This window comes from Plasmodium falciparum (genome assembly GCF_000002765.6).
Source record: "Plasmodium falciparum 3D7 genome assembly, chromosome: 13".
Lineage (NCBI taxonomy): Eukaryota > Apicomplexa > Aconoidasida > Haemosporida > Plasmodiidae > Plasmodium > Plasmodium falciparum.
The window spans coordinates 550,001-565,325 of NC_004331.3; the positions used below are offsets into that span (position 1 = coordinate 550,001).

General features: G+C 18.6%; 3 protein-coding genes across 3 annotated transcripts in view; 2 read left to right on the forward strand and 1 right to left on the reverse strand.

Annotated features, from left to right (window-relative positions):
- PF3D7_1312900 (eukaryotic translation initation factor 4 gamma) overlaps positions 1-2,841 on the forward strand; it is a gene marked incomplete at both ends in the record, with an annotated part of 4,256 nt that extends 1,415 nt beyond the window's left edge. Inside the window, one exon of the mRNA XM_002808962.1 lies at positions 1-2,841. This exon is cut by the window's left edge and continues 808 nt beyond it. Coding sequence (XP_002809008.1) covers positions 1-2,841 — 2,841 coding nt within the window.
- A 910-nt stretch (positions 2,842-3,751) lies between these two features.
- Positions 3,752-4,251, reverse strand: PF3D7_1313000 (ubiquitin-like protein nedd8 homologue, putative; the record flags this gene model as incomplete). The annotated part of the gene is made up of 2 exons (XM_001349830.1): positions 3,752-3,843; positions 4,113-4,251. 2 exons carry the CDS (start codon positions 4,249-4,251, stop codon positions 3,752-3,754), a joined length of 231 nt encoding a protein of 76 aa, XP_001349866.1.
- Positions 4,252-6,284: 2,033 nt separating this feature from the next.
- On the forward strand, positions 6,285-15,251 carry PF3D7_1313100 (conserved Plasmodium protein, unknown function; the record flags this gene model as incomplete). Its single annotated transcript, XM_024473220.1, has 2 exons — positions 6,285-14,983; positions 15,194-15,251. The coding sequence occupies 2 exons, from the start codon at positions 6,285-6,287 to the stop codon at positions 15,249-15,251; spliced, it is 8,757 nt and encodes a 2,918-aa protein (XP_024328918.1).
- Positions 15,252-15,325: the final 74 nt, after the last annotated feature.

Below are 15,325 nucleotides of genomic sequence, written 5' to 3' on the forward strand. Positions count from 1 at the left end.
GAACATCTAAGAAATAATTCTATTGATATGAATAATTCAAATATAAATAATTATACTAATCAACAAACAAGATTTTCTTCTTTTATGGAAAACGAAAACGAAAATGAAAATAAAAATTATCATACAGGAGGAATGAATAATAATATACACTTTAAAAATAAATACGACAATAATAATAGTTCTATGAAAAATACAGATAATAATAAAACAGATACATCATATAATATGAAAGGAACTATTAATAATGACAATAATAATATGGATTATTTAAGAAATATTAATAATATTAATGAATATAAAGGTTCGGCAAAAAATAAATTTTACACGAATTATATGAACAAGAATAATTTAAAATTTACCCAAAATAATAATGATAATATGAACACTAACGAAGATAACAATAATAATAATAATAATAATAATAATGGTGTCTTTTCAAATTATCAAAATAATAATATGAATAGAAATAATAGTATAAACATCAAGAGAAACCTTAACAACAACAATAATATTAATAATAATATGAATAAAATGGGCTCTCAGGATAAAAATCAAAATTCAAATAATAACTTTTATATGAATTATAATTATCAAAATAGAAAAAATAGTATGAATAATAATATGAACAATAATATGAATAATAATATGAACCATAACATGAATAATAATATGAACCATAACATGAATAATAATATGAACCATAACATGAACAATAATATGAACCATAACATGAACAATAACATGAACAATATAAATAGTTTGGATAGTGATATGAGTCCAAATTATCATGCCCATGTTAAAATGAGTATGATGAATTATAATAATAATGAATCTAACACAGCTAATCCTAACCAAATGAATTTTGAACAAACTAATAATGATAATATGAAAAGGGAAAATAACAATATGAATAATTATGGTTATGATGATAACACAGTACATGTAAATAATAATACTCCTTCAACTGATTTTTTTAGTAGAGCGGTTGGTTATAATAATAACTATTTAAATAACAATAATAACATGAACAGTGCTGTTAATAATAATTCCTCTAATGGAAACAATATGAAAAATGAAAATAGTGAAAATAAAAATGTTGCAGATAATAATGATAGCCTAAACAACAATAAAAATAATAATAATAATATTAATATGAACGAAAGTATTAACAATAATAATACTTTAAATAATAATAATGAATATAATAACCAAAATAACAATGAAGATGAAGATGACGACGACTGGGGAGAATTAGGAGAAGACAAATACATAGACATAAATTCAATTATGAAGAAAAAGAATGTTATTTTAAATCAACTAGAGGCAGATTTAAATGATTTGTCAAAAAAAGGAAATGACGGAAAAAATAAAAAAAAGAATAAAATGAAAAAAGATGATTTGTTTGTATTGCCACATACAAATACCTTACTAGTAGATAAGAAAAAAAATAAAAAGAATAAAAATAAAAATGCAAAGAATAATAATACAAATAGTAATAACAACAACAATAATAATAATAATAATAATAATAACAATAATAATAACAATAGTAATATTTTGAAGAAAGACAATGATGCAAATGATAAAAATTCAAAACAAATTGTTAATGCTAGTGGAGTAAATAAAAAGAAAGGAAAAAAAACAGGAGTTGAAGCAAATAGTAAAAACGTAGAACAAAAAGGAGATACTAAAACATCCACTAAAGTAGATGAAGAAGTAAAAACGGATGAGGTAAATAATAAGAAAAAGGATTTAATTGAAGATAAAAATGCAAATAATGTAAACGATGTTGACACAAAACCTGATGGAGATGATGATAACAATAATAATAATAATAATAAAGGAGAAGAAGATAATAAAGAAAAAAAAGAAGATGATAATACTGTTGCTGAAAAGCCAGCAAAAGCTTTATACGTTTTTAAAAAAAAAGAAAATATGTCACCTATAGAATATATGGAAAGACAAGTAAAAAGCTTGCTTAATAAATTAACTGTAGAAAATTTCCCGATTATTACAGAAAAAATGTGTCAAATTATGGAATCTCGATTAAATACTGATGAAATACAAACTGTAGTAAATCAAGTTATTGATAAAGCTGTATTAGAACATGATTGGTCAGAAATGTATGCAGATTTATGCCAAACATTAAAATGGAGATCACCAAACTTTGAAATGAAAAAAAAAACTTCCTTTGAAATTGCATTATTAAAAAAAATACAAGAACAATATGAAAACTTACCAAGCACATTTGAATCTACTATGAAAGAAAAATTAAAAAGTGATGAAAATGAGGAAGAATTAAGTTTTGTTGAACAAAAACAAAAAAAAAGATTATTAGGAATAGTAAAATTAATAGGAGAGTTATTTCAAAGACAAATTGTTTCTATATCTATTGTTATTAGTATAGCACATGATTTATTGATTGCATATGAAGAACCAAAAGAATATTGTATTGAAGCATTTCTTCAATTAATTTATTCTACTGGATTTTTTATAGACAAAATTGAAAAATATAAAAATGTTTTAGATACCTGGTTTGGTAGGTTAAAAGAATTACAAAGAAAAAAAATGTATTCTAAAAGAATCAAATTTGTTATTCAAGATGTTTTTGATTTAAGATCATCTGAATGGAGAAAAAAAACACACAAAGATACAGCCAAGGGATTAAATGAATTAAGATCCCAATTAGAAACTGAAGAAATGATGGGAGGTTCTATACATTTAGCTCAACTTGGTAATATTGTTATTGTAGGAGAAAGACATAATTTAAGAAATAATGAATCCTATTCAAAATATATGCAAGAACAAGAAAAACTAAGTAAACAAAATCAAAAAAAATAAGAACACATCTTTTTCTTTTCTTTTTTATTCATTTATTTATATATTAGGATAATGTTTGTTATAATTTTTATAAATGCATAATATATATGTTTTTATGAGTAAATAAATTTGAGTTTATATATTTTAAAAATATAAATTAATAATAACAGTTTAACCGTTATATATATATATATATATATATATATATATATATATATAATAATAATAATAATATATGCATTTTTTTTTTTTTTTTTTTCATTATTTTTCATTTTTTTTTTTTTATTTTATTTTATTTTTTTATTATTATTATTTATTTATTTTAAAAGTTAAAAAGGAAAAAAAGAAAATATTTATATATAAAATATTTTATTTGTATGTTTTAATATATATAATAAATTTATATTATCATATAATAAATTATATGTAATTTTTTGTTTAAACATAAATTAGTATTGTATATTAAGATTTAATATATATATTAATTTTTATCAAGGTAATATATATATATATATATATATATATATATATATATAGTCTTTATATATTATACATTTTTATATAATACAACATGTTATTATATATAAACTTTTACATATTTATATAAAAAAAATAAAAAAAAAAATTTAAATATTATTATAAATATGTTTTTATGTTGTTAATATGATAAAAATAACAAAAAAAATAATGATTACCAAAAAAAAAAAAATAAAATAAAATAAAATAATAAAATTGAAATACTATTATATGTATTTAATATATTTAGTCTTACACTTCAATAAATGTGTAATACGTATATTCTTTTTTCTTTTTTATTTTTTCTTTTCACCTTACATTATTTCATTGTATTTCTCAAAAAAAGAAAAAAAATATATGGAAAAATATATTAAGTATCTATATATATTATATGTATACTTTTTTATTTTTATATTTATCCTCCTCTTAATTGTAAAATCATATGAACAGTTGATCCAGGTACCACACGATAGTCGCTTAATTTCATATCATCATGCATTTGTTTCCCTTCAAAAAAAAAAAAAATAAAAAAAAAAAAAAAAAATTTAAATAATAAAATAAATAAATAAATAAATACAATAAATACAATAAATACAATAAATAAATAAATACAATAAATAAATAAATACAATAAATACAATACATACAATAAATAAATAAATACAATAAATACAATAAATACAATAAACGTTTGTATATAATTCTTTTCTTATTCATGTATAATATCAGTTTAATATATATAGTTATATATTTCAATATAAAAGATTAAACAAAACCTGAGTATATTAATCTTATTTGTTTAGCGTCTATTCCTTCTCTTTCCTCTATAGCCATTTTTATTTGAAAAACAGAACTAGAGGGTTCAAAATTAAATGATTGTCTTTTCCCTGTTAATGTTTTAACTAATATTTGCATTTTTTTTTTTTTTTTTTTAAATTTATATAATTATATGTATAATTCCTATAAGTTATATTTCGTAATCATAGTTTAGCAAATATCATAAGTACATATATGAATATTTACAGAAAAAAATATACATATGTATATATTTAATATATATATATATATATTTTTTTTTTTTTTTAATATTGTAATATATGTTGTAATATTTTCTTTAAAGCGTTTATTTAAATCCTTGATTATTTTTCAAATTTAAAAAAATAATATATATGTATATTTTTTCTTTTTTATTTTGATTTGGTTTTTAAAAATAAAATTTCAATTTACATATAAATAGAATTATACATTATATTGTACATATGAATAATTAAAAAAAATATATATATATATATATATATATATATATAATATATTAATGGCATGTATGTTAAATATATTATATATTTTTTTTCTCTTGTATAAGGAAAAAATAATTTCTTATGAGAGCTAAACGGTACTATAAATAATAACCTTCAAAGTATTTTTAACACATATGAATTCTTTCTATTTTTACAAAAAAAAAAAAAAAAAAAAAAAAAAAAAAAAAAAATTGGATTATTTGATTGAAATATATATATATATATATATATTTTTTTCTTAATTTCATCTTTTTTTTTTTATTTATCACAAACTTCATTCTTCATTTTAAAAATGTATAATTACATTAATATATATTATTATGTACATATATTGATTCCTTGAGTATATTTCCGAATGAATAATATATTTTTTTTTTTTTTTCTTCTTTCCCTTTTACAATATCATTATATATATTTAAATTAAAATATATTCAAATTCTTTAAATTTTATAATAATGAATATTTTCTAATGTGAATATATATTATTTAATAATTAAATTAAAAAAAAATTAGGTATACCATCCTTCAACTAAACAAAAAAAAAAAAAAAAAAAAAAGGTATATTAAAATATTATTATATATATTGATGATAATTTGTTATATGTATTCTTATTCTTTTTTTTTTTTTTTTTTTTTTTAATATTATAACAAAATCATATGATATTTTAAAATGTGTAGGAACATATACAATATTTTTAAATATAAAATGCGTTTATATGTAGTATAAATTTAAAACTAGATCACTTTATGCTTTTTTTATGATATCATTAAATTATTCTTTTCATTTCTTTTTAAAATTTTAAAATATATCACTTGAAATTAACGTATCTTTAAAAAAATACATATTACGGATTTTATGATGGAAGAACATTTAAGATCACAGGTATAAATATTTTCTATTTACTTTTTTATTATATGAAATATATCATATTTTATATTATTCCTATATTAAAACAAGCACACAATCGCATAATATCCTTTTTTTCATCGTGCTTATTTAAAAATAAAATAATATATATTATATATTTAAATATATTATGTTCCGTATTACATGCACCTCCTAAATAAAAAGAATTTGGTCTTATATCCTTGTAGAATTTTTTTCCACCTCTTAATTTATTCATTTGAAATTCAATATAGGTAATTATTTCTACATATATAAATCGTATGTATACCACATGTAATAATATTATGTGGTTATTATCCATTCTTAATAGATTACACTTAATGTTATTTTCTTTTATAAAAAAGAAAAAACAAAACAAAACAAAAAAAAAAAAAAAAAACCTTAATAGAAATATTTTTTAAACATGTTCTATTAAAAAAATAAAAAATAAATAAATAAACATATATATATATATAATATTTTATGCATATTTTTAATCAAAAAAATTAATATATAAAAATAAAAATAAAATCTTAATATCTTTATACTTACCCTATTACATATAAATAAAATAACTTCTATTTATCCTATAACCATATATGTATTTCATATAATCAAATATGTACATATTTTCAATTGAATGAAAAAAAAAAAAAAAAAAAAAAAAAAGACCGAGAACCGTTTCAAAATAAGACATTTATTATAATATATACATATATATATATAATATTCCAAGGACATAATACATTTCTCTGAATTCTAAAATGAGATCGTACGAAAGGAAAAAGAAAAAAAAGACCGCAAAAACAAGTTCACATGGTAGAAATAAATGGACTAGTAATAAAAGCAAATCTAGTTATAAAAAGAAAAAAAAAAATTTGGTTAATTCAAATTATAATTTACTCAACTATCTCCAAAGGGAACACATAAATGAAAACATAAAAAATTTAGGTGAATATTTGAACCATTCAGATGTAAATATATGTGAAAAGAACATAAAAAAAGTGGACAAAAGTAAAAATATACCATGTGTTACTTCAAAAGATATAAATATTGTTAATGGAAATATTAATAAAGAGAAAAAGATAAAAATAAAACAAAAAAAAAAAAGAAGAAGAACAAACAAAGAAAGTGTTTGTATTCCTTATGTTAAGGAAGAAAAAGATGTGCCAATTTTGTATTCTAACAAGGAAATAATATTATATAAAAAAAATGAAAGTGATATTATTAATAGAGCCAATATTAATAGAAAAAATATTGATAATGATAATGTTGATAAGAACAATGTTGATAAATATAATATGAATCACAAAGAAAAAAAAAGAAATTGTTCTTCTAACACAAATAAAAACAACATTTCAATTGAAAATAAAATTAGAAACAATAAATGGATAAATAAAAGAAACATTTTTGAACAAAAACATAAAAAAATATACCATAACATGTTTAAATCAGAAGATATAAGTAATCAAAATTTTAAAAACGTTATAATTCAACATGAACATTCCAGTGAATGCTCCAACAGATCACATGAAAAAAAAAAAAAAAAATTATATTATAGTAGTACTTTACATACTAATTTTGGAAGAATAAAGGAAAATAATACATTATTCCAGGAATATGAAGAAAAACAAAATGAAATTATAAATAAAAAATATTATATGTTCCATAGTACAGATATAACTAATAATAATGCAAATTTATATGATAACCAAATTAATAATAACTATGAAGAGGAAGAAAAAAATGAAAAAACAATTTCAAATGATTTCTTAGATAACATATTACCTGTAGAAAAAATAATACAATATGTAGATGATATATCAATAGAAGCCCTTGTATATATATTAAACACATTAGACATAACTAATTCGACATCTTTAATAGAAAGATTACCACATAGATATTATAAAGAATATCTGATGTTCACAAATAATATTAAACGAATTATAGAACTTATGGAAAATATAAGTAATGAAAAATTGGGAAGCTTTTTTATTACATATAAAGAAGAAAAAGATATATGTAAATATATAAATATATTATCATTAGAAAAGTTAAATAATATTTTAAATTGTTTTCCTATTGATAATTATAAAGAGTTTATATTACTATTTGATGAATATAAACTTTTGGAAATATTAAACACACTTTCCATAAGTACTTGTTTACATATTTTATTAAATATATCTCAAAAGAAATTAAGATACATATTTGATAATATAAATGAAGAAAAATTAATTATGTTAATAAATGAAGTACCTTTATGTAAATTTTATTATATTAATGAATGTATACCAATTCAAAAAATAGGTACTTTATCTAATAATATATGTTATGAAAAATTATATCATCTTCATAATTCTCTATCTAATAGTAAAAATATACATCATATAACCTGTAATTTATCTATACATATTATTATTCAACTTATAATTGATTTACCTATATATAAAGCTATACAAATATTGAAGACCATATCATTAGAAAAAATAGCACAATGTATTATGTTTAACAAAAATTGTTTTAATATATATGACATATTATATAAAGCATTTCATATAGATAAAATTGTACAAATAATAATTCATTTGGATAATGATGTTAATAATATTAATATTTTATTAAATTTAGCTAACTACACTGATATAATACATTATATTAATTATATATCATTTAATAAATTTAAATCATTTATAGACAAATTACCTATACCTTTTCTCAAAAAAATTATAAATGATATATCTCTGAAAAAAATCATACAATTTTTTATGAACAATAAAAACGAAAAAAAAGTTATAATATGTTTTTATCAACTAACAATTAAAAATCTTAATTCCGTTGTGCAATTATTACCAGTAAAAAATGTACTACGTTTGGTTATACCTTCTCATATGGACATTCATTCGAAAGAAACAAAAAAAATTATGAACCGTTTAGATGCAAAAAATATGGTCCATTTGTTAAATGATTTAAATGATAATGAATATAAATATATTTGTAATTATATACCTCTTGAAAAAATTCCTAATTTACTTAATAATAGTACATTTGCAAATTATGAAAAGTGTTACATTGTAATTTTATATCTACCCATTCGAAAATTAATAGATACATTTCACACATTAAATGAAGAAAAGAAATTTGGTATATTAGAACGTATGCCCTATTATATTAAAGATACTATAATATGTAATATATATGATACTACCAAAAAATTTATATACCTAATGAACCCAATACAACAAATATTTATTTCATGTATGTTATTTAAGCTCAATAGAATTTTTGGTAATCACTACAAAAAAAAAAATATAAATAAACAAAAAAACAAAAAAGATGATAAGAAAAATACGAAGAAATATATTACTTTATATTCAATAAGAAACAAATTTTATGATATCATAAAAAACATAAATATTAAAAAGTATCATTTATTTTTAAATCAAGTAACTTGTAACAAAATTATAGAAACACAAAATATTATACATAATATAAGGAATAAAAAAAAATATGAACATGAACAAATCGTACAAGATCTTTTTTTTTATTTTAATATTTATCAGTATGTAAAGAAAAAAAAGAAAGAAAAAATTTTACATATAAAAAAAAATATACCATTAAATGTTCAAAATCATGATAAGGTAAGGCCAAAAATATTCAATAATATAAATTCTGCAATAACATGTATATCAGATCCTATATTATCAAATGATACTTCTTATAAGAATAGTTCTTTATATAATAAATCTTATATCACGAAAAAAAGAAATTCAAATGACCTACTAAATAATATTAAAAGTAATAATAATAATAATATGTATATATATAAAGACGGAATAGCACCTAACAACAATGAAAACCATTATATTGATCTTTCTAAGAGAGAGAAAATTCTTCCTATTAAAACATATAACATAAAAAATAAGGCTTCTACTAATATATATTACAATCAAAACAGTTCGTTAAATAATATTTGCCATGAGAAAAATATAAATAAGGATATGACAAAACATGTCAAAAAAAAAAAAAAAAAAAAAAATTCATATCATCCTAAAAGTAGACACGGTTTATATATTTTTTTAATACACCTTATCATAGTTATAAAAAAACATATACAAGACGAAAATGACAGAAAAATTAATGAAAAAAAATCGTATGATATAAATTATACTACAACTGATAATAATAATAATAATAATAATAATTATAATTATAATAATTACAACAATAATCATAATAACAATCATAGTAACCTATTGTCGAATACATCATCAACTAACCATAATGATTACAATAAATTTATTTTTTATCATGTGAGAAAAATAATGAAGAATATATTTTTTAGCGTAAGAAAAATTCTACAAATGAAAAATCGTTCAAATGTTATAAAAAATATATCAATATTTCATATTATGAATGCTAATTTATTACCATATATGATAAACGAAAACTATAATAATATATTTTACGATATATCAAATAATATAAAACACACTGAAAAAATAAATCATAATCCCAATATATCTGATAACAGAAACCATTTACAAGAATACAAAATTTTTAATATGATTCAAGATTCAACCGAATTTTTTGATGCTAATAATACTTGTGTAGTTATAGAAAACGAACATACAAATATAATGGATACTTCAAAAGAGAATGAAAATATATTTAGTCTAAAAGATGATATACCTATAATAGAAGATACGAACAATGTTATAGAATTTGACAATGAACAAATAATAAACGATATATGTGTACAAAAAAACAAAAATCGGAATCCTCTTTATTATGTTTCCCTTTTATTTAATAAGCCTAATTCATTTCCATATCTAATTAAAAAGAATATCTTAAGAATTGAGAAAAATGATAAAAGGTACAAAAACTTTTTTTTTTTCAAAACAGCTACTATATGTGATACTATAAAAAATGAGGAATGTGAATCAAATACCCAAGGAGACAATATTAAAGATTATATATTAACAACTAGTAATATATTCAAAAAAAATCGGAATAATATATTAAATATTTATAATAAGGATACAAAAATTGACAATGATATTGATAAGGAAGAAAGTGAACAAATAAATAGTGATAATATAAATATTTTATATTGTAATACAAATGTTGAGTCACACAATAATAATAATAATAATAATAATAATAATAAGAATAATAATAAGAATAAGAATAATGACAGAAACAATAATAATAGGAAGAAGAAGGACATACAAAAAAGTAAATTCAGCGATTTAAGATATAAATGGAAATTTTCACATATTTCAGAAAAATATAAAAACAAAATATATAAAATAAATAATAATATTAATGGAGAGAAAAAAAATGTGTATTGTCTTAAATTCATATTTGTATTAAATAATGTTTGTGATTTAGATAAAAGGAATAATGATAACATTAATTTAACCCTTAATTTTTTTATTTCGAAAAAAAAAAAAAAACGACTCCTTAATATATATAAACAGAAAATTTTAGATTCTTCCTTAGATATCCAAATAAACAATGAAAAATATAAAAACAAAATAATAAACTTTAGTACTAATATTAGTGATACCACATGTTATATAAATTCAAATATTGTCAATATAAAATTTAATAAAGAACAAAAAAATAAATTGGAATATTTATATTCATTAATAAATGAGGAGGATCCATCGAATAAAAACCTTTTTAACAAAACAAAATGTGATACATATATAAAACACGATGGTAATATGAATGTCGATAATGTTCATTATGATTATAAACGTGATGACCATATAAATAATGATAAATATAATTATAATTACAATTACAGTTACAATTACAATTATGATGAAAAAGTATCATTTAATCAATTAAAAAATAATACTCTTGATCATAATGAAAATAAAAATAACAACATATTATCAGAAAAATTCATATCTAATCTTTTGAATAAAAATATTATTTTATTATGGAGTTGTAAAAATATAGGATATATCTTTTTAAATACAGACAATTCTCTTCATATAAATATTCAAGATATTTCACATAATTTATACATACAAATAGACAAGTATAATTATAACACACATAAGAATTATTTTTTTAATAATAATAATAATTACAAAAAAGGTACATATATATTTTTAAACAGATTATTTGTAAAAGAAAAGATACATTTTAGAAAATTAAAAGAAGCCTTTTCAAAGATAATTGAAAATAAAAAACAAAAAAAGAAAGGGGTATGTAAATCATTATTGGAAGAAAATAATAATGAAAACTTTTATAAATGTAAAGACAGTGAAAACAAAATAAAATATAAAAATGTAAATAATGTAACAAATAAAAATGGTTCTGTTGAAAATAATAATTCTTTAAATAAATATGAAAATAGTACAAATACAGATATATTAAAATTCATACATATAAACATGGAAAATAATTATAAATCGGAACAAAATAGTGCTGAAGATAATATGAATGAAGATATTATTTATTTTGGTGATGATAAGTATGAATTTTTTAATGATACCAATATATTAGAAAAAAAAAATATAAATCAGAAAAATAATGAAATATCTATAATAGATAAACAAGTATATCATGATATAGATATAGATAAAGATAACTATTTAATTCAATATGATAAGAATATAAAAAGAAAAAATAGTTTAATATTTATGAATAATACAAATGATACATGTTCGAATAATATGTTTTATGAACAATCTAAAAGGGATGATCCTATTAATGAATATTATTATAAACATCATAATAGTATAGTTGTCAATTATTTTAATAATGTAATTAGAGAATCTAATAAAATATTATCAGAAAAAAGAAATAACATTAATAAACAAATAAGAGAAGAAATAATAAACATCAATGAAAAATCTATACATTCATTGGATTCAAATGAAAAAGAAAAAGTACATCAAATTATTAGTAATGAATATAATAATATTATGGAACATGAGCTAAGAAAAATTCGTAATCCTTATTTATGTGATATGTATCAATTTCTTAAATACAGTTATACGAAAGAGGAATTTAATATTATACTATATTTAAAAAAAAGAAACAAAAAATTAAATAAAATCAAAGATATGTCGAATATAAAAATGAATGTTTCAAAAAAAATTATAAATAATGGTAATAATATTATTGATGTACAAAGGAATGGAAAATTTGTCCCTCATATTTTTAATGATAATCATATCCTCAAATTAAAATTAGTCACCCTTGTAGATAATGAATTATGCGATTATAAATTATATAACAACAAAATTATTAATAATAATAATAATAAGGAAACTTTACGGTTTGAGGAAAATTTAAGAAAGATCAACTTAAGTTTTCATTCTTCTCACATTTTTGCTAGTAATCCTTTTATTGTTTCAAGGGAGCATTTTTTATTAGATCAGAAAACCCAAAATAATAGTACAGCACAAATAATACAAGATAATAATAATAATAATAATAATAATGGGGATAGAAAAAAGGAAAATAACATATATAATGAAAATGAAGAAGGTATAATTAACAATAATATATTTGTCAAAGGAATTAATAAAAATACTTCATTCTATAATGAGAAATATAATATACAAACACAAAATAATAAAGATTATAAAAACGAAATGCTGTCCTTAAGCAACATAAGTTATAATGAAATAATGATACAAAAATGTATTGAAAAAGACGAGGTATTTAAAAACGGTAACAATTTAGAAAATTCGAAAAATTTACAAAATGAAGAAAAATCCCCAACTATAAAAGAAAAAAATATACCAAACAATAATAATAATAATAATAATAATAATAATAAAAATAATATTTATGATATTTTAGATAATAACCTTTTCAAAGGATTATTTATAAAGGATGATATAAAATTGAGTAAACGAACCATACAAGACATTTTGACAAGTTCTGACACAAATAACTTATACAAGAATAAAGCATTTTCTAATCATAAAGAAGAGATACAATCTCTAAATACAGAACAAAAAATAAATAAAATATATATACCAAATTATTCTTCTGATGTTGTTAGAAAAGTGTCCAATAATTTTTCATGTATTAATCAATCAACTAATATGCCAAATATATTTTCCAATAGTATTGGAAATATAAAGAGGATTAAAGAAAAGAATAAAATTATGCAGAATTCAAATAGTATATTATCAGATGTATCAGATATTTTCATTAATTATAATGATAGTAATAAAGAGGTAGAAAAAAATATGAATAGTTCCTATTTTAATAAATTAATTATTCCTATTCCTGGTGATAATGTAAATATAAATTTTTTTGAGAAAAAAGAAACACATTTGGATGATAATTATATAAATATTAATTCACATGAAGAAAATAATATAAATACATCCCATATTATTAAGAAGTCACATGTAGTAAGCAATTTAAATTATAAAAATATATCAGATAATTCTCTTAAAAATAAATTATGTTTTGAATTTTCCAAAACAAATCATCACCATAATAATAATAATAATAATAATAATGTAGATGATTATATAAATAATTCAAATAATAATATATATATAAATGATACACACAAAAATATAAACGGAATAATGTATAATCTCGGATTTCTAAATCTACATTGTTTATTAGAAAATAAAAATAAACACTTCTATTTAATTACCCAAGGATATATTAAAGCTAGTAATTATATTAACGACCAAATGCTTATTCATACAAAAATATATAACGAAATATTTCACACAAAAAAATATATCGACGCAAAGAAAAATACAAGCATCATTTCTTCTTCCTTTGATAGTGTTACTAAGCAAAATGATAAATTATATTGTTTACATAAAAAAAAAAGAATGTTCTGTAATATTTGTGGATATATATTAAAACAAAATTTTTTAAATGATTTCTTTTTCTTTAAAATATTTATTGTTACTAAAAGGGCTATTTTTTCAAATCATTCTACAATCAATATAATTTATCAAAGTCCATTGATAAAAGCGGTTTTTCATGAAAAGGATAATATCAAATATAAATTAGAACAAACGAATAATAATCAATATATATTAAAAATAATAGCAATAAAAAAAAAGAAAATACATAAAACATTCTCTCTATCGAAAAATAAACATTTTAGGAAATGTCTAGAAATTGAATTGATTAATACTGAAAAAAAAAATATAGAAAATGAGATGTATGAAAGAAAGGAAAATGTACTAGATAAAAAAATTTATGGAAAACAAGTATTTCATAAAAAATCATTTGATAATCTATACAACACTACAAAAGATTCATTAATCATTAATAATGAAAAGTATAAATCTGAAGTAAAAAAGAAAAAATATTCTTCTTACGAAAATATTAAAAATTATTCTCAAAGCTTATCAAATACAAGTTATAGTAACCATTTATCTACTAGTATTTGTAAGGCAAATAAAGCAATACTTAATTTTAGTATTCTCGATGACAAAAATAAGAAGTAATAAATAAAATTATATTTTTATTTTTTTAAATTATATTATATTATATTTATTATTTTTCATAATATCCAATAAAAGTTATATATTCACATTTATAATATATAATTATTATTTATACATTCATCAAATTATTAATTTATGAAAATTTTCATATATATATATATATATATTATATATATATATAATTATAATTTTCGTTTTTATTATAGAAAATATGATGTAGAAAAGTTTATAGTACCTTCAATATATTTTTGCACTAACGGATGACCCACACATTAATAACAAAGTTGTACAAGATAATATTATATGTATACAATTAATCTAAGAAATATAAAATAATC